This window comes from Diadema antillarum, unplaced genomic scaffold (assembly GCF_040938485.1).
Source record: "Diadema antillarum isolate AM-2024a unplaced genomic scaffold, OU_Dant_1.0 seq00000526_RagTag, whole genome shotgun sequence".
In the NCBI taxonomy this organism is placed as follows: Eukaryota; Metazoa; Echinodermata; class Echinoidea; order Diadematoida; family Diadematidae; genus Diadema; species Diadema antillarum.
In genome coordinates this window covers 1194979-1219604 of record NW_027271478.1, presented here as the reverse complement: position 1 = coordinate 1219604, position 24626 = coordinate 1194979, and the positions used below count along the sequence as shown (strand labels likewise).

Here is a 24626-nt window from a genome sequence, read left to right as displayed (position 1 = left end):
GGGTTAGAAATGGCGAAGGAGTAGCATTTTGTAGCAAAATGTACAATATAGGTCAAAAAATCAAGGTCAAAGGTCAAAGAAGTCAAAGGTCAAAATTCTGTGTAGAAGTTTTGAAGCCCTCACCTAGTGCCATCACATAAAGCAAACGGAATCGAAATCGGGTTAGAAATGGCGAAGGAGTAGCATTTTGTAGCAAAATGTACAATATAGGTCAAAGGTCAAGGTCAAAGGTCACGACTGAAATTCTGTGTAGAAGTTTCAAAGCTCCCATGTAGTGCTATCATATAAAGCAAACAGAATCAAAATTGGCTCATAAATGACAGAGAAGTAGCAAATTGAAGATTTTGATCACACACGGACGCACACACGGACACACGGACGGACGGACGGACGGACACACGGACGGACGGACACACGGACACACACACGTACGGAGCCCGTTTCATAGTCCCCTGCTCGAACTCGTTCGGCGGGGACAAAAAATACAATGTACTACAATGAGCACATTTGAACCAGCGTTATCAGGCATCCACAAGTATTCTGATGTTAAAACAACTATTGATGCTAACTGACTTGAAAGACGTAAAATTTAGCAATCACAAACATCTCTCAGACATGTGTTGGAGTACATTAAGATCAGAGATAGAATGCGTGAAGGTCTCTCAACTTTTGCATGCAACATCAGCAAATGTTAATTTACAGTATAGGAAGCATTCACACTGACACAAAGTACAAAGTAAAATACAACCAAACTCATAACGCATAGTCATAATTGAATTTGTTTATATTCTGCTACAAATGCTCAGAGAATCCAACCCCAAGCACCTCCTGATCTGGAGATTCTCCCGCCCGAAACCCCTAGCAAACGGGAGACTCCAAGTTGATGTGTGCGAAACGTGAAGTTCCTAGGGTTCTAGATGTTCTCTGGTGCTATCTAAGGCTTATTTTTTCAACATGCGATAGCAATAAGTAAGAAACCCTTTTCCACCGGCAGACACAGAGCCAGGGCGGGAGAAATCAAATGTCAAACGGGAGAATGGGAGATTTTGCAAAAATGGGCTTTCGGCGGGAGATCTCCCATCAAAAACAGGAGAGTTGGAGTCTCTGAATGCTGCTTACCAACATCCAATGGTACATTGCAAAACTGATGGATCAAAGTCCTGCCAAATAAAACATGATTGTGTTGACAAATACAACTCATGCAGATTCATATTATGCAACAACATGGCAGGAAACATTGAGTCCAACAGCACATCATCTCACCTCAAGATCTCGTCCTCCAGTTCCACCAGCTTCTTCTTGCCGGCGGCGATGTTCATCACCAGGTTGTCCTTCTGCTCCTCCAGCTCGGGCCGCTCCTTGCGGACCACGATACCCAGCAGCTGGGCCTCCAAACCCTGCTCCTTGACGGCGAAGTTGACGATGCTGGTCTTGGTGGAGATCTCGGGCGTGTAGTGCGGGTTGCTCAGCTTGGTGGTGATGTAGAACTTGAAGTCAGGGTTGTAGTCGAGCTCCTTGTCGCCCAGACGGATCATAAGTCTCCCTCCTGCAAGTCACACGACATGGAAACGTTTGAAAAAATTTCACTGACCCCACAGCATTTCTGATACATTCTTTGTACACTGACTGGGAAATTGTCATGATGTTTACAACCATTATGTAGTCACACATTTAAAGAGCTAGTGCTGAGTACGGAACAAGCAATACATTTCTTTTCTTCCCTATCATCTGCATCATTACTATCATCACCGAACTGAATCAACTTTGTGAAATTAACTAAATGTGCATCTTCCTTGACTGACAATTGAATTGTTAAATAATAGAATCAGCGATAATCAAAACTGAATCATCATCATTTGTACTTTCATCATCATCATCATCATCACCATCATCACCATCATCATCATCATCATCATCATCATCATCATCGTCATCGTCATCATCATCATCATCGTCATCATCATCATCATCGTCACCATCGTCATCACCATCTGCATCATCATCTTCATCATCATTCTTGCTACTTTGATATTACCAGGACAACCAGCAATGCTGTTATTGTGGTAAATGTCACTATGGATGTCATCCTCTTGATTGTCACCAACTTGGTTGTTGATGCCATCATCACTTTCACGACTGCCATCAAGTTTCAATCAATTCAACTAACAAATGTTATTGCTGAGGGGGTGAATTGCTGTCATCACCCATCACCATCTTTCATTTATTTTTGCAGCGCATATTGGGTGTTGGGGGAATTAAAGAACCCTGCCTTACCTTGCTTGATGATGGACTTGTTGAGGATGGGGGCCAGCGAGGGGTCAAGCTCCTCCTGCACGTTCTGGAGGAGGACGGGGAAGCCGTACTGGATGGCGTTCTCCAGGGTGCGCAGGTAGTCCGACTGCTGGAGGTCGATGATCTTCAGGCCCCGCTTGCCCTCCATGTTCCTGATCCACTTGATGGCCTGGCACTGCGGGTCCACCATCAGTGGCCACCTGTAGTTGTGGGGAGAGGAAAAGGGATTAGCTGTCTTGGGGTTGTTTCGAGTGCCTTAAGAATAGGGTCATGGGGTCAGCTCTAGTGCATTACGAGTAGCAGTCATGGGGTAAGCTATAGGGCTCACACCCATAAATATTTCCCCATAGGGATGTGTGTTAAAAATCAAACTTTAAAAAATTCTGTAAAATAACTCATACAAATGGCGTTTTTCATATCGCATGTCAAAATAAAGTAAGATGTGCCCTTTCACTCATCAAAATATCAAGGGGGGTTTTTCAGTTCAAAACTCTGTCAAAAGGTCCGCAAAGTCAGACTACGTGACTGTCTTTTTAACTCAAAAAGGCTCTGATTTTCTGTGCGTGCGCCGAGTTAAATTAGTCCCTTTAAATTCCACAAGAAAAACCTATCACCTGCCAAGCAGAACATATTTTGTAGAGGAATTCACACTCATCAACGTGAGCTAAAAATTTTTCTTCTACCTTCATTTCCTGATTTTTTATGATTTTTTTTCTGAATTAATTTTGGTATCTTTGGTACGAATTTGTGATCAGGCCGGGAAGAATCCATTATATTTACGGGTGTGAGCCCTTTAGGGTATCACGAGTAGAGGTCGGGGGGGGGGGGGGGGGGAGCGGTTCTGCAGTACCTTGAGTTTAGTACATTATTAATATACAATATCAGTTGAGAGTGCTGCTGTCATTTCTAGTACCTAGATGGGAAGGGGGCGGTTAAAAGGTCATCTCTATCACCTCATGATTGAGGAAATTTGTGGATGTCTATGAATGTGGTATGTGGACCTTGTGAATTGGAGTCTTCTCTTGCACCTCATAACCTACCACTTTGCATGAAGATGGTAATGGTATAATGACATCATAATATGGTCTTATTTACTCAAGGTAGTCTCCTCAGTGTTAACACTATTCTTCCAGAGGGCCCTGCCATCAATTACCCCAGCAAAATACTGATTTTTACACTTCAGTCAACAGGGACATCAGGGGTAAAAAAAAATCTGCCCAATGACATAAGCAGAGTAAATTCAGGACCTCCATTCAAAGTCACAAGTCTTATTTATTCATTTTTGTGATGGCTGGAAGATGACTAGGACAGCTTAAAAGTGAAGAATGTAATTGCCATCTTCTTTGATGAGGAGCTTACCTGTTGCCCCTGGTTACGATGACCCCATTCTCCGTGGAGAAGGCGTCGGAGGGAAGACCCTGCATGTTCCAGTCCCTGACCACTGTGGGTTTGGACAGGAAGGTGGAGAAGGAGAAGTCTGGGCTGCATGGAACACCCAGCTTGCTGACCTGTGGAACATTTGGGGAAAATGTGGTATATTTTCACATTTACAGCATATATGTGTGAACCATCTCTGTAAATGCACTTATAATTCCCATACATTTTTCCAGATGGACATGACAACACAATCTATAACAGTGAATATAATACATTATATATTTTTATCAATATCTCTCTCTCTCTTTACGTATCGTCGTTGGGGCGACAAGTCCACGTATCTGAAATTTGCTGAAAATTACTGAGTTGGATCAATGGTCAGATAATCAATTCAGTGATATCCTGTTCAAATCCTAGCTGTCTTACTCCAAAAATGAAGCCACCACAGCATGTCAAAGGCTCTCCCATTTGATACGGTGCTTGGCTGCCATGTCTTTTTGCTCTGCTGAATATTTGACATTCTGTAGATACAAAGTCTTGCTACCCCAGCGACGATATGCCGCTCTTACTATACATAGAACAATTATATGATGAAACAAAGAGTCAAATGTAATTGCAAATTGTAAAATGCAATTTGCAAGCTTGATCATGGCTATCAATCTTACCTCTTTCAGCCACACCTCCTTGACCAGGTGGTCCCTGTAATTGGAGAGGAAAGGTCCCATGTAGGACATGAAGGCAGCAGCCACCAGACAGTCTCCTACCAGGTATACCATGTTCTCCTCTAGATCCTTCAGGGTACAGGGTGGAAAGATAACGTTAACAGTCATGGTGATGACAATTAGACAGACGAAGAGAGGGATAAAGGCAGTATAGCATGACATAGCTATGCACAAAATGTAGCCGGTAAACACAGTGCTTCAATATCCTCTCAAGAAGTCACCATAGTACTGCATCCTTCTCGTATTGCGTATCAAATGTCACTACTACCGCTACATTATAACCTGCTGGAGACGGTGGATGCTAAATGCACCTACATGGTTATGAATGTATGGGACTTGAAGCATTTCTATTAATTGTAATAAAAATCATCAATGAGGTGCCACAATTTCATATCTTACTAGGTGACAAACTTTGAAATGCCTTTACTATAAATATGTATTTTTGTATACATTAACATTTCCCCGAATATACAAAATATGATTCCCATGAGGTCAAGCTACTGAACTCTACCTGGACATTCAGCTCCCATCTGTCCCTCTCTCCGGCCAGACCGGACACCAGTTTGCCGGCACGGTCAAGCTTGATCTCCATCTGCTCTGCCTTGATCCTCAGCTCCTCCTTCTCAGCCAGCTTCTCGTCGTACTGCTTCTTCAGGTTCTCCATCCGATCTGTCACCTGTCAACGAAGGAGGAGTTGGAGTTAGAGTGTGAGTTGTTGGCAGACGAGGAGGAGGATGGGTGAGGAAGAGAAAGAGGAGAAGGGGAAGAGGGGAGGGGGAAGAGGTGAAGAAGGAGGTGGGGGAGGAGAAGGTAGAGGAGGAGGAAGAGAAGGAAGAGGAGGAGAAAGATGAGGAGGAAGAGGAAGAGGAGGTAGAGGAGGAGGAGGAAGAAGAGGAGGAAGAGGAAGAGGAGAAGGAAGAGGAGGAGGAGGGGGGGGGGGGGGGGAGGAGAGTCAGCCATGCCAAACATCAAACGAATTGGTCCTACTTCTAGCAAAAGGGTTCACCGCAACCCCAGCCTTAGGCACGGTCTACAGTGTATTGGAGGACTTACACACACCATAAGGTTAACTGACGGTGCAGCCATACATGTAAGACAATTACGGATTCAATTTCCTGTTGTTGGTGTAGCAACAATCAACTGTACTTGACACATGAAACGCACTGGCCAAATTCCCTATTGAAGTCTACCTTGAGGTGTCCCTTGTAGAGTTAGCTTTGTTCAAGTTATATTACATACAACAGCTTATATAACCCAAACCACATGTGCTTTGTTAAACTATTTTCTCTTAAAACAATTCTTTATTTATTTGGAAAATTCTTCTCATATGCTGTCCCTCACCAATAAGTTTTTAATTTCTTACTTACTCAATTACTCTGACAGCATAACAGATCATAAAATTAATTGGTAGTTTCTGTTACCAGAATGAAATCTTAAGAACATCTCTCCTCTTCTTAGATTTATACTTTTTTCTTCATCTCCAAATGAGAGAGATGGTCAAGTTCAAACACTAATTAACCCGTTGAGAACGGTTTGATTTTGCTACAACATGCATTTCCCTTAGACACCTGCCCGAGTATACTCGGGACTAGTCCTCAACAAGATAACGAGACTGACCCCGTGGGAGACATACCTCTTTGAGTTTGGCCTTGGCCTCGGCTAGGATGGCCTGCTTCTCTGCCAGGGTGGCCTGGGCGTTGTGCAGCCTCTGCTTCTTGGGCTCCACCACGCGGTAGATGCGGCCGTACACCTCCATGGCCCTCACCCACATGCACAGTGACTTGGCGGCCAGCGACACGCGGCCGATGATGTCCGGCTGGAAGTCTGGCTGGCTGCAGTACTGGCCGATGCGCTTCAGCACCCTGTCCGACATGTTGTCCTTGTCAAACTCGACGAGATCCTTGATGAAGTTTTGGTTACCTGTGGGTGAAAAAGAAGAAAAAGAAACAAAAATCTAGTTGGTAAGACATATCTAATATAATTTCAATAATGAATAAATAAATAAATAATGAGTAAAGAAAAAGTTTTGTGTCTTGGCAGTATATTGCTAATTAATATCAAATCCTTGGCACAAATTTTACTTTTAAGAGAAATTGTAGAAAGGCTATGTCAATATAGCAGTCTGCCATCATGACATGTTCACAGCATAAAAATTGGACAAAAAGATGGCTGCTTGCCTTTACAAACAAAGATTAATATAAAGACAATGTGTTCAAATAGTTTTAGATACGTGTATCATGTAAATGGGGTACCAGTCTGAGAAAGCTCACATTCATTCTGTGGGATTGATTAAAAGCCTTACCGAGCTGCCTCTTAGCCTCCGCCCAGGTGGGTTCGTTGCCCTTGAGAATCATGACGGCCTCCATACACTTCTCCACCAGGACTGGAGGACGGCCGTAGGACTTGATCTCTCCAATGTCCTTCTTGTTCAGGGCCTCGAGAGCCTGCCAACGAAAGCACAAGAGAAGAACTGCATTCGCTTGGCAGATTGTGATTTACAGATACAGGAAGAAATTGTATGAGACTTATTCATCCTGTCAGTTTGTGGGAAAAAATGGATTATTAAGAAAGGGTGATTTAGGTCATAAAAGAACACAGACCTGAAGTTCAGATTAACCCATTGAGGAAGGTTTGATTTTGCTACAACATGCACTTCTCATAGACACCTGCCCGGGTATACTCAGGACTAGTCCTCAATGGTTTAATGAATTCTTGCATTGAGTTGTTTTTATTGCAACTGATTGATAAATTACTACTCACTGATTTCACTAAGCAATGATTATTCAGTCTTGATAAAAAAATCAGTGGCAGACATGATTACATAACCTGAGTCCGACCCAAAATATGAACATCCAAGAGTTTTTATCACGGCTACTCCTAAAATGCTGAATGATGGATGCTTATCTACGTTGATGAAGCGCAATTTGTCAATTGGACCTGCAGCTGTTATGGAATGGAACTTCCTGTTTATCGAAAAGTAACATTGAAAGAGGAGAGTTCATGCTTTGTCTGTCACACAAGGTGTCGCTTAGATCCGTTTTCTGTTACACAATTTCACAAATATATGATACCAGCTTATAGAATTAAAGGTTAGGGTGAATTGACCAAGGAGGCCTCACAAAAGGAATAAGGCACCTTAATAACCCACAAATGACCGTCCCCATTGACTGACCTTGACGGCTTCCGCGAGGGCGGGCAGAGCTTCGGCCAAGTCCTGCTGGGCAGCGTCGGCCATCTGTTTACATCTCACCTCCTCCTCACCAATTTTCTCACTGCGGGCTTGCACAGACTGCAGGCAGGCAATACAGAACAAAACATAATGTTGCATATCAACTTCTACACCCAAGACACTCATGCAAATATGGCACACTCTAGTGACAAGATTTTAATTGTATGCACTTCTCCTCCATCACATATGCAGAAAAAGTAGCAGAAAGACCATCAATATCAAAAGCTACAGTCATTCTGGGTTAGCAACTACCGGTAATAAATAGACTGCTATGTGCTATAGTGAGTTATGTGAGCATCAAGAAATTTTAGTGCCAGACTGTTGCTAACATGACTGTGTGTGCCCACATGTTCAATGTTTCATGCAGCAAGTTGCAAAAACATTGTAACTTTGTATTGACATTCTCCTTTGCTCCAATCCAACATACAGAGAGATAATGTCTAGTGAGTCAAGTAACAAACCTAGCATGAATATGTGTGCGGACACACACTCACGTGCAAGAGGTAACAAGAAAAATTCAATATGTCAATATATATACAGTGGACTCCCGTTATAACGAAGTCCTCAGGACCCACAGTTTTCTTTTGTTATATTAAAATTTCGTTATAACCCAACAAATGAACAATAAAATACAGAGTGGATAATATTGCGGCCTGGATTTTTACTTCGTTGAGACCGGAATTTCATTATAACCGTGTTTATCATAACAGGAGTGCACTGTATCAATATCGATATGTATCAACATCCACACAGATGTATTTTCTTAGTATTCTCCCACTTCTCCAACTAAACTGACAATGCTCGGAAATAGAACTTTGAAGAGACGGAAGGGCCAGAAGATAACTGACCTTTTGCTGCTCATCGGCTTCCCTCTTCTGCTGGACGATGACCACTAGGTATTCCTCACACTGCTTCTGAAACTGGGCCACCTTGACCTTAGCCTCCTCCAGCTCTACAGACATGACCTCCACCTTGGCTCGGGTGTCGTCGATCTTGGACAGGCCGTTCTTCAGCTTGTTGGCCGCGTCACCGAGCTCCTTGCGCTTCTCGTACAGCAGTCTACAAAAGGTTCGGAGAAATTGGAAAACGGTTCAGTAGGATGTCATTTTATCTGTTGTAATTCAGTATATTACCTGTTTTACATCCACTACTCTGAAATACGAATATTATGCGGTCTAATAACCAGTGAAAACAACAGTTCTTCTATAAAATTCTGCTCAATCAATTAAATTACTTGTTTCTGATCAATTTATTAGAAATCATCCTATACATATTGTGACCTCCATCATCATCCTTTTTGCACAATTGGTATCACCTAAGAAGTCACACCTGAATAGATTTTATGTTTACGCCTGTCTACATGACGTAGATCCGTATGATTCTAATTTGGAGGGCTGTGCTGCAATAGAAATGCTTTCATACTCAATCTATCAAAATATATATCCAATTTGAAATTGAGAAATTTGATTAACTAATGACACCATTTTCTCTTTACATTGTGCTTGTAAAGAAGAACTTTTGGATAGCTCAAAGTTGGTCTTACGTCTTGTATCCAGTGACGAGCTCCAGGTAGTTGGTAGGAGTGACATAGTTGTGACGTTTGAGCTCAAAAAGCATCTGTCTGGAGCTTTGGACCACAGACTGGTGCATGGTGCAGAAGATCTGGGCAATGTTTGGCTTCAGCTGGGAACAGACGAGAAAAGGACAAAATAATAATATGATGGGGAATACCCAAATGACAGCAGCATCCTCGAAGCAATTAGCAGTCCTAAAGGTTGGTGTAGGTATCATAATCAACAGTATGCAGCTCTACACTGTTTGTAAAGGTGAACTGACCGACTGGTAGTGTGGGAAGCTGAATAAGTTGTACTACGGTTTATCCCACGCCTGAGCTATTTCAGTCATTTGTCTGTTATGGTGGTACCATAAAATGCTGTAATTTAGGAAACAGACTGCGAAGTTCTAACTCATCATTCATAGAAACCCCTGGCAATTTCTACCTCACTGAACCCTAGCAGTCTTGATTAAACATTTCATTCTACACACAAAATGAGTACCATCATCAAGATAAACCAAAAAATTGTGCACATGGTACTTTTATCCTGAACTCAGTAACCATCGCAAAATGTACCAATCAAATGAATTCTCTAAATACTCTTTGATTGTCCAACATGGAAGAGCAGATGACCCATTTTGACCTTGTATGTTCCAGCGCCAGATTTTGCAGATGGAGAAGGTTAAGTGCATGACATAAAACTTGGCACTCAACAACAGAGTGGACTGTGGATGAGCTCATGTGATATTGGCAATTCATACAAAGTTCACCTAACTTGATGAATCCTCATTTTTGATCGACTGAAATCAGAGGAGTTAATGTTATATGAGCAACTACCTGCAGCCTCATTCAACCCAAACTGCCCCATAGTGCTAAACTGATTTATAATACTAAAGTGCCCTCTTTTGGGACCTAAGGATCAAGCTCCTTCGGGTCATAACATGGAATCTAGATCCCTCTGGCGGAGCAATGATATCAACAATGCCCCGAAAACCAGTCCACAGCTGCATACCAGTACTACTAGCTAACTGCTTTATACATAAAGTTGTTCATATGAATACAAAGAATAGAATGAAGATTGAGGTATGGTGCCTTACCTCCTCATTCTCGCCTACATTGATGGACTCAAGGTACTTCTCAGCTACCTCAGTAAGGGCTTCCTTGGGCCACTCACTGAACCAGTCAATGGTGGTGCAGTTCACAAAGGCTGGGTACATACGGATGCGGTTCCTGGAAGGAAATCAGAGCATAGCATCATTGTTATTAAAGGGTACTTACAAATTCTCTCTAGGGTGACATCTCATATTTGAAATGTATTACTGGTTTGTGTTGGTTAATGTAAAAACCTACCCAAACTCCTGTTCCAATCTCAGTATTTCCTCTCACAGTCTACTGATATGCAGTATGTGGGTTCATTTATGCTTACATTTGGAGGAGTGTTGACTGCTTCATGCTAAAACTAACAAACTATGCAATACAAAGATGGCAGTATAATGTCAGAGGAATGGAAGGTGCAGCTACTGAATTTTGTCTACATGTATTCAACAAGAACACAAGTAATCCCTACTGGTATCTCTATGAAGTAGCACTTGTAGTTGCATATTTCTTTTTTTATTCTATATACCACAATGAGTTCCAAATTCTACCGAATGAATAAACAGTAGGGTATGACAAAGAAGACCCACAGAAAGTAGACAGTCAAGTAGTCATGTCTGTGATGCCACCTCTCCCCTTGTCTCCATCGTACCTGAATGGGTCACCGACGGGGCTCATGCAGAGCACCACATGGAGGTTGGCCCGCACCCGGTCAATGAAGTAAGAGAACATGTTCTCCGGCGTGTCCTGGATACCGTCCTTTTTAGCGGGCTCGGCCAGCTCGGTGCGCACCTCCTCGAACTCGTCCGACTTGTAGAGGTTGGGCACCTCTCCGCTGGACAGGATGTTGTTGATATCCTCCAGGAAGGACTCGTCGATGACCTGGGTGTCGTTGAAGAGGAAGATGGTGGGCTTGTTCTCCACGCCGGCCGTCTTGTAGAGCCGCTTCAGGTCTGGAAGAAAATGACAGAGATATTTTTGTTTAGATATGAATATTAGATGATAGAAAAAGTGGTACGTTGTTTCTGTTTTGTCTGCATACTTATAAACACTTGGAAAATCTTGAAAAGACTAGAAATGTCGCTACAGCGACTGGTTATACCCCCGCCAAACAACATTTCACAAGCTTTGGTAAAAAAACTGAGGAAGTAGTTAAATCCGCAAGATCTTTTCTTGATCTTCTGCCATTAATATGCCGTTACCATGGCAACGTACTTTCGGGTACTGTCGAAAAATGCGTCTTGCACATCTACAACCAAAGGCACACATCTGTACCAAATTTCATGGAAATTGGGCAAAAACTGAGGAAGTAGTTTGCAACACAAAATTTTCCATCATTTTGGCTCATAATATGTGAGCTGTTACCATGGCAACATACTTTTTGTCACTGTCAAGAAATGTGTCATGCTGACCTATATCCTAAGACAAACATTCAATATGAATTCCATGAGAATTGGAAGAACACTGATGAAGCAGTTTTGCCATGAAGCATTTTGCCCTATATTTTACCAATAACATGCCGTTACCATGGCAACGCACTTTTTGCCACTGCGGAAATATGTGTCTTGCACATTAACATATTCAGATGAACATCTGTACCTAATTTCATAAAAATTGATCAAAAACTGTGGGAGGAGTTCGCGACGCAAGATTTGTACCCATTTTTGCCCATAATATGCCATTACCATGGCAACGTACTTTTGGATACTGTCAAAAAATACGTCTTGCACATCTACAACCCAAGGCACACATCTGTGCCAAGTTTTATGGGAATCGGTTGAAAACTGAGGAAGTAGTTCGCGACGCAAGATTTGCAACGGACCGACCGCTCCGACCGACCGCCCAACCGACCGCCCGACCGACCGTCCACTGATTCCTATATACCCCCTTCAAACTTCGTTTGGCGGGGGTATAAAAATGTCTTGGCCCTGTTGCATAGAAGTTGATATTGAACATATGTCAGAAATCAAACATAAGTCTACGAATATTCGATCCTGATTGGCTGATACCTGACTTATGATTGATTTTCTGACTCATGTTTGATTTCATCATTTCATGCAGCAGGGCCCTGGAGTGATAACTTCTGTTTCTTCTTTAGTGTTCCTGTCAGTAGAGGAAAAGTACAACCAAGTGAAAAGTAGCATAATACTGCATTATCCAGCAGCCAATCTGTTTGAAACTTTGTCATCAAAATCAGCCCTTAGCAAATCTGATTAGAATATTACATTACATCTCATTAATGAGGGGGGGGGGGAGTGGAAGATTTGTGATTTTAAATCTTTAAGAGCTTCATAGAGCAGCTTACCATCTCTGAATTCTGTAATGCGGTAGTGTCTGGTGACCTCGATCTGGAAGGTGGTGTATTCACAGATCGATGCGGCCAATCGGGTGAGGGACTGGCGACCACTCCCACCGATACCGACCAATAGCATGTTCCCTCTGGGCTGTCTTATGACTCGAATGATTCGGGAAACTAGGAAAGATAGAGCACACACCATGCATTCAAACAATGTCCACAAGTCTTTCATACCTGCATAATTTTGAAAATTATACAGTCAAAACTGTTCATAGTCATTAATAATCAAAAATGATTATTGGGCATCTTTGTTATCAATGCAAACATCAAATCTTTATGTGCAGTTCGTAAAAGAAGTTCTTTCTGACAACTGTGTAAAAAAAAAGTGAAAATCAAACTTAACGGTTAGTGTTGCAAAACATACCACAAATGTAGGTAAAAAAGGTGTTTTTCTCTTATCCAGGTAAACAATTGAGATATCTTAAAACTTGCCAGAAACTTGTCATCAATTAAGGTGACTTCCAGAGTATCAAAGTTGCCTTTAACTTGCTGGTAGAATACAATCCAACAAAGCATTGTTATATCAGAAAATGGACCTCTTTTTCCTTTTGCATGAAAGGGCCTGAACTTTAAAACTACTAGGGAATTAATTCAAGCTTTTTGTCTACAAACTGACATCCCTGAAATGTTTTCAAACATTCTGCAACTACTACGTTCCAGGGTCTAAGAGCAATTTCTGCATCAGACTCACTGTGTTCGATGGCATCCCTGAAGAGGACCAGGTCCATGGAGATGACTCCAGGTGTCGTGTTGTAATCCTCCAGGGCATCCTCCATGAACTTCTTGAGGGGAGTGAACTCCTGGAGGTCCTCATAGATGGGAATCTCACTCTGGGACATGTAGTCACCTGATGGTTACAACGGTCACATGATATTAAATACTGGCAGCCCCTTCACCTAGCATTTATACACGTATCCCCCCCCCCCCCCCCCACAAAACACTACTGAAAGGCTATTGCTTGTGGATACAAACGGCCTTTGAAAAAGAATTTTGTTTAAAAAAACTTTCAATGTTGCCTCCGATGATACAGATTTTGTCTCATGACTAGTCATTCTTTATTAAATATGACACTTCACATTCAAAGAAATAAATTACGGCATGCTGTCACTAAAGATGGGTGAAATTTCAAGAATACTGTAAATCAATCTCTAGGTGAAAAGGGCAATTACATAATGTACACTCTGAAAAACCATGTGCAAAAATCTGGAACACTTGTGACTTGTTAGCTTGGAACGACATGTGTCTGTAAAAGAGAAAGATGCAATGGGCTGAATGACAGCAGTTTATCTTGGCATCCGTTTAATGGTAAGTTGGTGCGGACTTGTGATATCTGTATCCATATTATTAATTTTGCCTGCCATCAAGTGATTTTTCATTTCATCTCACTGGTCTCACCAAAGATAGGAGGCTGCTTGTTGGGACAGATGTTGTGGAAGGTTTGGTCAAAGAGGTTGCCGAGCTTCTCGCTGATGATGTTAGTGAATCCTTCGACATCCTGATCATTCACCAGACGGTCAGAGTAAACCCTGCAGAGATTATCATGAAAGAGGATGATATTAGTGGATGGGAGTCAAATTCTTAGTTTTGAATGGGTCACAGTGGTTACAATGCAATGCATGGTTAAATTCTTCCAGTAAATTATAGTTTTTTCGTTTCCATTCTGTTCAAAGGGGGTTGGGAGAGTTAGCATGGATGGGGTCGCTTACCTGTGAAATTTGACTTGATCAAAATATTTGAACGTATTGCTGACACACAATTAATAGCGCTTTTAACAATGTAATATCTACTGTTGATAATAATCTAATGAATAGATTTCAATAACAACTTTGATACAAGATGTATGATACACACATAATGTGTGTTTACACACTTCCTTTGCATAAAACTACGCTGCACATCACACCACGCAAACGAAACTGTAAAGTGATTACATGCCTATCAAAATTTATCAAGTCCTCCTCAAAATTCATTAAAAAGAAGAATTTCATATCAAGAAATCACCATTACCTTGCAAATAGGTCCTAGGCTTAATGCAAAATAACTGTAGCAATGAAATTTTAACCCACCACAACCAACAAAAAATATGCAAAACAGAGAATAACTTTACCCTTACAACAAAGCAATTCAATATTTGAAGGCAAAAAATGTGTGGTATGTGGAATAGGCCTATATTTGGGTCCCTGAATAGTGCAGTTAGTCTTCCAGAATGGGACTGCATTGCTAGCAAACACAAGCGGCAGCGATTAACCCTTTGAACACTAGTCCCGAGTATACTCGAGCAGGTGTCTATGGGAAATGCACGTTGTAGCAAAATCAGCCCGTCCTCAATGGGTTAATAGGAAGGTCTAACCTGAAGCACTCGTGGATCCAGAGCCTGGTGATGCTTGCTTTGGTGTCATGGAAGTCCTTGTGGGCCCTCAGCATGCCCTGGAAGACCTTGGAGATGTCCCGCAGGTTGAAGAGGTAGTGGATCTTGGCCGGGGTAGGCAGGAACTTCTGGACCACGCCCTGGTACACCTCCAGCGTTGCCTGGGTGACCACGTCGCCGATGGGCTTCACGTCCTCCTCAAAGTCCTGCAGCTTCTGGTTGATCATGGTGCCGAAGATGCGCTTGATTTGGGAGTCCTGGGTGGGAAGGATATTTTAATAATGATAATGATAGTGATAAAAATAGTCTTGCAGCTTTATTATCAGTGGGAAGAGTACATCTAACTTTTGTAAATAGTTGCATTGAGGCTGGGGGGGGGGGGGGAGGAGGCATTTCATGAAGCCTTTTGTCAGATATTTCATCTGACAGACTGTTAAACGCTACAGAAATCCTTGCATCTGATTGGCTGAGAGCAAATTTTTCCGACAAAGTTGTCGGACAAAATACTTCATGAAATGCCAGCCAGATTTGAATAATGCAAAGAGGTACCAAATGTACAGCATTAAAGGGATATTATAGTTTGGGTTGAAATGGGGATTGAAGTTTTAACTCTTTGCACAAAAATCATAAACCACTTCTATGAAATATTAAAAGGCATACAATTCCATGAGGAATTAAAAGTTTATTTGATGAAAATCAATGGCTGAGATATCAAAAAACAATTAAGTAAAACGAAACGGTCCTAATAAAAGGTGGGACCCATCTTTTATTAGGACTGCTTTGTTTTTTGATATTTCAGCCAATTCAAAACCGATTTTCATCAAATACTTCTAATTCCTCCTGGAATTGTATTTCTTTTAAATATTTCATATAAGTGATATCTGATTATCTTGTAAAAAGTTAAAACCTCAATCCCCATTTCAACCAAAACTACACAATCCCTTTAAAACACTTCTTTGTTTGAAAGAAGACTTGTCTACTCACACTCGGGAAGGTCATGTTGATGAGGTTGAAGCGACTCTGGAGCCGTTTGGAAATCACCATACGCCCTCCACCAGGAGGACCCATGGATGCAAGCAGCTGCATGCCCTGGAGAAAGAGAAAATAACACATAGGTAGATTGATAAATGGATGATGACATTAAGAGATAATACATTTTATTTACCGTATCATTAACCATGCGTCCCATCTTCCTGTACACACCATACATCTTACAGCCATAAACCCACATAAATGCACAATCATGGTTTGTCATCATCACATTACCATTGCATATACACAAAGATAACATGGTTTCTCATCATTTTGCCTATGCACCTATACAATCATGCACAATGGTTTCTAATATCAAATTACCTTTGCATCTGTAAACATGGTTTCATAATAATAAATGGACATGCATTTATACAAATGCACAATGGTTTCTCAACATCACATTACAGTTCGACCTCGATTATCCGGTCATGTCGGGACCGGTGCTCATCCGGATAAGCGAATTGGCCGGATATGGGAGACACAATGTCAATGTATATAACTGCCGTCCAAGCTGACGTCCCAGTGCACTGACAGCTAGGCAGGTAGTGTACCCCGCAACGGTGGTGTAATCTATGCTAGCCTGCGCAAAATTGTAGTTCCTTCTTCACAAAAATAAAGTATATCGTCGCTGGGGCGACAAGACCTCATATCTACAAAATGTCAAATGTTCAGGAGAGCCAAAAATCATGGCGGCCAAAGCACTAGAGCGAATGGGAAAGCCTTTCCTATGACATGCCGTGGTGACTTCATTTTTGGAGTAAGACAGTTGTTATTTGGACAGGACATCACTTAACCCATTATTTGACCACTAATCCAAAAAAGTCATTTTCACCAAAATTTCAGATACAAGGTCTTGTCACCCCAGCGACGATATCTTTATGTGAAAATCATACATGTTTTACCTCATTAGATACAACATGCATTGAGAAACCTATCACGTACATCTTATGAAATTAGTGAAATAGACCCATGAAAAGATGTTAAAGTCTCTATCTTATTCTCAATTTTTGGATGAAAAAAAAGAGTCCTTCACTGCGTGAACACGTCCGCATAATAGAGATTTCCGGATAAAAGGAGGCCGGATAATCGAGGTCGAACTGTACCTATTGTATATTCCTAAGAAGCTGCAAAACAGGTTGTCATCATCAGATTACTTTAATATGCATCGACTTAAATGTGCAATGATCTCTAAATTATCACATTTCCTCAACACCTAGTAAACAATTATGCACAATGGGTTTTGCATTATCACATTACTTATACATATTCATACATATGCACAGTGGTTTCTCATCATCACATTTCATTGTATCTCTGCATCGATACAAATGCACAATAGTTTCCCATATTACCTATGAATCTGTACAAATACATAAAGATAGTTTCTCACGGTCATATCACCTATACATTGATACTAATAAGCAATACCAGCTTTGAATTCTGTACCTTGATGTACTTGGTGGTCTGCTTGAGTCGGTCGTACCAAAAGCCGTAGTCAACCCACAGCTTCATGAGCTCCAGAGGGGGCTGGGAACCAAACGTGTCCTTGGCTGGCATGTTGAAATCGTCCAGGAAGGTGACCAGTTTCTTTCCCCCGATCGGGACGTAAACACCTTGAATTGATGAGAAGGTCATCGGTAAATTTTGGGGAGAGAAAAGGGAAGCACCACAACAGCAAACTATCATGATCAACCTCAAAGTGATGTGACTGCTCTTACTATAGGAGATAGACATGTATATTCTCTTACTGAAGGTTGGAATGAGTCACAATGAGAAACCAATGATATGGTTGGTACATGGCAGAAAGAAGCATGAGATAGGTCCTTTTTTCGTTGATGAAATGGAACATCATAACTAATATCATCAACCTCATCACTGTTGTCATTATGAACATCATTAGCATCGTTATCGTCACCTTCATTGCGTGCATTGTCATCACAACCATCAACGTCATCATGAATCATAAACGTCACAAATCATCATGAATCATAAACTTCACAAATCATCTTGAATCATAAACTTCACAAATCATCATGAATCATAAACTTCACAAATCATCATGAATCATAAACTTCACAAATCATCATGAATCATAAACGTCACAAATCATCATGAATCATAAACTTCACAAATCATCATGAATCATAAACGTCACAAATCATCATGAATCATAAACTTCACAAATCATCATGAATCATAAACTTCACAAATCATCATGAATCATAAACGTCACAAATCATCATCACCATCATCATTACTGATGTCAGCATCTTGACACAATATCAAACATACGCACCATCTCTATTTCAACATGGCAGAAAGATGCATGAGATAGGTTCTTTTTTTGTTGAAATGAAACGTCATAACTAATATCATCATCATCACTGTTGTCATTATGAACATCATTAGCATCGTTATCGTCACCTTCATTGCAGGCATTGTCATCACAACCATCATCATCATCATCATCATCATCATCCTCATCATCCTCCTCCTCATCATCATCATCAATCATAATCGTCATAAATCGTCATCACCATCATCACTACTGAGGTCAGCACTGTTATACAAAACCAAACATGAGCATCATCCCTATTTCCTCTATTTTGATTGCCCAACATAATATCCCAAATTGCCATCATTATCATCATCTTTATCATTTTTATCATTATCGATGTCAGTGTTGTTACATGAAGCTAAAACAAATATCATCTCTATTTCTCTATATTCCTGACCAAAAGTAATCCCCCAATCACTGAGGAACATACCCTTGGTCCTCTTCTCCACCCTGCTCTCGATGATGTCCTGGACATTGTTGGACGTGGTCTGGGCGGACATGTTGATGGTCAGCACGCTGTAGGTCTGGGGGTCCAGCTTGGAGCAGACGCTCTGGGCGATCGAGGTCTTCCCCGTGCCAACTGGTCCCACGAGGAGGACGGGCTTCTCGGTCTGAATCAGACTCTGCACCAGGAAGTTGTACCGGACTGTGTCCACCGTTGGGACCATGATCTTATAGAAGGGTGCACTAGGGAAACAGCAAAAATACAGATCACAATGAGAATTTTTTTTGATGTCATTCATTGGTAGACTGATTATAGATGCATATGAAAGGATTTTTTTTCCCCCTAACCTCTCTAAAACTAAACTTTGGTGAATTATTCTGACTACACCTAATTGGATGATCACCTGTTTGAACATACAAGGGTTCAGTACAGAGCATAGAGTCATTTTTATATAAGTTTTTAAGGGTTTGATCTTGTTAACGTAGACATCACATATATTCTAGTTGAGGGAATTATATTTAATAAGGAAAAACCACACCTAATTCTCATCATGGAAGGTATAAATAAATCTTGCCTGCTGAAAACACTCCATTTTATCAAAGAGGTATATATACTTTCTGAAGGAATTGATGTCATAAGTAACATTCACATTTTTACATCCATTAGTTATTCTATCTTCCCAAGCCACATCATAACTTGCTAGACAGTTTCTCTGTCTGCTCAAGTGAATGAGATTTAAATAATTGTGGTCATAGCAGGAGAGAAACAAGAACTGAGGTCAGTGTTCAAACTCCCAATCATCCTAGTACCAGTCAAGCCCCAACTTCTTCGAACCACCACACTGCTAAAATTAAGAGCGGTGGGCTACCTCCGTGCAATTAAGCCACCTACTTGTTGGGATACCGCCAGCCACTCCTCAGCTTGTCCTCCCAGTGAGACCAGCTCTTGCCCTTGGGGTCCACGTAGTACTCATAGACGGTGTCCTTGTTGGGGAACGTGCCCTCGATCTCCCGGATGTAGTTGTCGAGCTTCTTGCGGCCGTCCTCGTCGACGGCGCAGCCGACAGACCAGATGAGGCAGAAGAGGAACCAGAGCTCGATCATGCGCTCGTAGTTCTCCTTGTCGTGTGGGTTCACCTGAGATGAATAAGGTAGTGATGTAAATACTCCGTTCATGAAGGCTATTTTTCTTTCATTCATTCATTCATTCATTCAATCATTCATTCATTCATTCATTCATCCATCCATCCATTCATTCATTCATTCATTCATTCATCCATCATTCTATCCATCCATCCATCCATCCAATCTCGTGATCCGGAAGTTGGAGAGGAGATGTAAAAAGCTGAGGAGATCAGTTATCATCACCTGGCTCTGTCCTCTACGCTGCACATTAGTGTGGGGCTGTCAAGTTGTGCCCAATTCTGTCTTTAATGCTTCCTTTTGATACGAGCAGTTAAGAGCACAAGATTAGTAAAATTTGCTTGCAATTGTACAGACACTGAGAAACGTTTTGATAGTAAGCTAATGTGCTTATGATCACATTCTTATGCGTCTGATTTCTCTACAATTTTGGAGGATTTATTGTTTGCATGTCACCATAGGCAGTATTTGAAACTTTTCCCGTAAACCAGCATTGTGCTAAAAATTTGAACTCGCAATCATCTATCGAACATCGACCATGTAAAGAATTTCACAAACACTACTTCCATCACATCTACATACCAATCTCAAAGCACCTGTTTGAGTAGAGATGGCCTGTCATCAAATCGATGGGGATACACTGCCCCATGAAAAAATCACATGACTTCAGATCTTCAAACTTTATGAACTACGCTGCATTTTAATCTACTTGCACTCATGACAATTTTCCCGCCACAAGCAATGGGGCACAGTAATCCGATGTTCTTGTCACTGCGTGCCCTGACTCACCCCATTCTGCTCAGTGGCCATGGCGGAGTACAGGTTGCAGAAGGATACGACGCCGTTGAGTTCGGAGATCGGCACCAGCTCCCTGCAGTTCTGCTTCTTGAAGTCCTGGATCTTGACCAGGTACTTGTCAAACAGGTGCTGTATGATGTCTTGTTGTTGCTGGAAAGGGAAGGGTGTGAAGAAAGAGAGCTTGAATGTCATTACTACATTTTGAAGGAAACTTGTCATCGCATAGACTACAACACAGTTAGAATCACACTTCCAAACCATCAAACAAAGCAAGTAATGTGTCAAATCCAAAAGCAAATAATATTGACTGCCGTGATGTTGACTGACCGACAAATTGAATACACAATGACAAAATGTATTCATGAAAGCATAATGAAGTATTGAATCAATGGAACTTAGCTGAAGTAGTAGTGATTTTTGTTTGAATACATTCTTTATCATAATACAATAAAGTCTGGATGTAAGAAAAGATACGTAGTAAAAATTTAGACACATGTGTTGCAAAACAGATCATAACTTTTGGTTGCACTTGATCGATACATGAACAACCTTGTCTAGAACTGCTTCCTTCAAGACGACACACACATGAATATATCAATGAACCAATAAGTGAATGACTATGAAATAAAAATGGGGGGGGGGGGGGAGTGATCTAGAAGAGCAGGTATGCAGAGAAACAGGAGTATTAACTACTAATGTCTACCTTGTCCTTGATCTTGGCAAGCCAAGAAGTAACATAGGGCTGCCATCCAAGATCGGCGTAGTCGGTGTAAACCATCCCACAACGACTGACAGTGGCTGGGGAAGCAACGGCGAGATCCTCCACTTCAAACAACAGTGTCACCTTGGTGATAGGAAATAAAATGCTGTAGTTAAGCCAGTATCCATGACAAGAGAGCTCGTAACTGGCCTTAAGAATCACATGAATAAATGCTTGACAGATTAAGACATTCATGATTAACAGTTTCCCCTCATCAGTGCTCATGTACTTTCATAAGTGTATTTGTTAACGAGGAAGAAGATTTTTTTTTTTTTTTTTTAAATAGGCTCATACTGTGAACTAATTTTGCTCAGTACAATTTTGTAAACAAACTAATTGTCCCTAAGTATATCAAATAAGCCATATAATTCTTAATGGTATTATAAATGGCAAGATGAGAATAATATGCCAGTCTACAAAATATTGTGGGCCCGAGTCTAGAAAGGAGATTTATAGAACATGAGAAATGCAAAATGGTTTAAATCAAAATAGGAAAGGCTCATATAGGCACTTCTTCTTACATTGTTCATACTCCTACATAAAAGGAAATGTTCCATACTGTACATGGGTTGTTTTACATATTGTTTAATCATTATCTATGAAATAGTAACTTTCAATGACATAAATATGAAACTGTCAAATTGTCATGGTGAGAAAAATTGATATTGATATAAATATCAACTGAACTGTAATACAGGAGTAGAGAGGAAATGTACCTGGTCGGGCATGGCGATACGTTCACCATTGATGAGGGTCAAAACCTTGTTGTCGTCCATGACAGAGTTCATACTCTCAATCCACAGAGTGTCAACGGGTGCATCAAACAGCAACCACTTCTCATCTGGCTTCTCATCTGTAAGGAAGGGAAGACAGATAAGATGACATTTGGAAAGCAAAGTGATTATAAGTCGGTTTATTTCGTGTTAGTTCACCTTACACAGATTGCCAAACTACAGCTTTGTAATTTTTTGCTCTCTTTTCTAAATTTTGCTTGTAAACCACAGAATAAATTTCATTTCAAAATGGCACAAAAAGAGAAGGCACATAACACCTGAAGTTGTTGCATGAATTTTCATAATCTTTATTATTTCATAATTCAAAAGCAGTGACTTTTTTTTTCTTAAAAAGGGGCAGGTCAAGTGGAGAATACATGCAATATTTTTCTTTAACTGTAATTTTGCAAAATAGACCTTCATATAGACATCGAATAATGAGGAGGGTTCTACATCTCCCAGTAGTTGGAGGAAAATGACGGGACAATAATGCTCATAACACAGTCTAAATGCCGAACAGAGGAGAGTATTATGGCACAAAGTCTTCTTTGGAGATTTTAAAGTGAAAAAAAAAAATGCAACAATTTCTTGCATTTCTGATTCATGTTACATCTCGAAATACTTTACACCGCCTTCAGGTTTAAATACCAGACAGACAAAACATGGAAAAAACAAACAAACCAACCTGCACAAGTCTGGCGCATGACGCTAGAGAGGACTCCATCCGTCCACTCATTGGTGTTGAGGTCAAATTCACCATAGAGCTCACCAAGTGACAAGGCTTTGGGGTTTATGGGGAACTCCTGAACAGGTCAGATTAACATCACCCCACAAAAACGTTAAAGCTTCAGTCATACACAAACAGTCATGTTAGTTTTAATTAGCTACTTCAAAGATAATTTTCTATCAATAATGTTCAGTAAGATAATACATGCACAGTGCAGTGCTTATCCTTTACTGACTGGTCAAGATTCAATGAAAAGTGTGAGCTAAAAATAGGTCAACTAATATCATACAAGAATAAAAGAAAAAAAAAAGACATTTGTTGAACTGTGAACTAGGACTTTCAAGATTTACTCTAGAATGAGAAACCATTGTTATTTTCAGCATGCAGTTGCGGAAGGATATCTGCGGATACTTGGAGAATTGTCTGCCATCTCAAAACTTGGTGGTATCACGGGAAACACAGCACAAATGTAATACGCCTGTGTTATACACTACACCTTTAATATACATCACACTGCATATTTTGTAATGATTTTACTTTTGCAGAGTTTTATTGGCTGATTATTCAAAAAATCATCACAAAGCCTGAGAATAGACATCGCACCACAAATGCGATGTACACCATCTCCATGGAGGGAGGGGAGAATCGCCAAATTTGCTTCTAAAACATGGATGATAATGACTTGGTTGCTTCAGGACTCTATTGCAAATTTGCCACTTGCACGTATATACCTGGCTAACAATTCCTTATTTATTGAATGAACAGTGCATACAGTGGTATGCAACACATCCAAAACTCCCCACCCTTCTTACTGAAAAATAGGGATGATTTGGCTCAAAAGTAGGAAAGAAAGAGCAGTTAGAAGTGTGTAATAAAATGATCAAGAAAAATAGGAAACTCCACTTGAAACAAGAGCTGGGAATTGTCAAAATTCAGATTCTTTCCTCGAAATTCTGAATGGTTGGAAGGACCATACAACATTTGCATTGTTTACATAAGATTAATTATGTCATAAATGAAATGTAATATATGATGTTCCTCTGTTAGTAAGAGAGTCACGTTCACATTCGTACCCTGACGAGATTGTAGTTGTCGTCTCCTTCTTTCTTCAACCTGGACAGCGTGGACTGGAGGATGCGCCACGACACTGTCTTGCCGCTGTTGGTCTTGCCGACGATCATGACAGAGTGGCGAGAGTTCTTGGTCTCGTAGAGCTGGATGACCTTGAGGATGGTGGAGGGGATGGGCTGGTAGCCGGCCTTCTGGAGCTCTGACTCTATCACCGCCTTCATCTATATCATCATACAAGAAAACACAAAATTATCAGAAATATATTGTTTTTAAACATAGGAAAGAAGTTCAACTTCAGTGATGTCACTTTATTCTTGTTGAACTCTGGAAATTTTTTTTTTACCTATCAAATTCTCACACTGTAAAACGAGGAATATGCACATGCATTTTAATTTCGTGAATTTCACGAGAGCCAAGATTCGCAAAATTAAAATGCACATGGAAGTTCATGTCTACACTATATGCATTGAATGTCAATGGCAACTCGCGAAAAAATTCATGCCATGGAAAAGGCCATTGGCTCCAATTCGCAAAAATTTCATG

At 40.9% G+C, this 24626-nt stretch overlaps 1 protein-coding gene across 1 annotated transcript in view; it reads right to left on the bottom strand.

The window, feature by feature from the left end:
• Window positions 1–24626, bottom strand: part of LOC139734432 (dynein axonemal heavy chain 2-like) — an 80045-nt gene that overhangs the window by 21482 nt on the left and 33937 nt on the right. Inside the window, exons 39-63 of the mRNA XM_071645218.1 lie at window positions 24086–24304; window positions 22971–23088; window positions 22229–22365; window positions 21456–21596; window positions 20744–20902; window positions 19704–19948; window positions 18798–19054; window positions 17476–17642; window positions 15979–16083; window positions 14977–15251; window positions 14022–14152; window positions 13318–13473; window positions 12576–12743; window positions 10923–11223; window positions 10273–10405; window positions 9164–9303; window positions 8469–8679; window positions 7564–7680; window positions 6694–6835; window positions 6025–6311; window positions 4903–5067; window positions 4335–4460; window positions 3652–3800; window positions 2275–2492; window positions 1264–1546 (exon numbers count right to left, since the gene is read on the bottom strand). Coding sequence (XP_071501319.1) covers window positions 1264–1546; window positions 2275–2492; window positions 3652–3800; window positions 4335–4460; window positions 4903–5067; window positions 6025–6311; window positions 6694–6835; window positions 7564–7680; window positions 8469–8679; window positions 9164–9303; window positions 10273–10405; window positions 10923–11223; window positions 12576–12743; window positions 13318–13473; window positions 14022–14152; window positions 14977–15251; window positions 15979–16083; window positions 17476–17642; window positions 18798–19054; window positions 19704–19948; window positions 20744–20902; window positions 21456–21596; window positions 22229–22365; window positions 22971–23088; window positions 24086–24304 — 4550 coding nt within the window. The remainder of the gene's footprint in view (window positions 1–1263; window positions 1547–2274; window positions 2493–3651; window positions 3801–4334; window positions 4461–4902; window positions 5068–6024; window positions 6312–6693; window positions 6836–7563; window positions 7681–8468; window positions 8680–9163; window positions 9304–10272; window positions 10406–10922; window positions 11224–12575; window positions 12744–13317; window positions 13474–14021; window positions 14153–14976; window positions 15252–15978; window positions 16084–17475; window positions 17643–18797; window positions 19055–19703; window positions 19949–20743; window positions 20903–21455; window positions 21597–22228; window positions 22366–22970; window positions 23089–24085; window positions 24305–24626) is intronic.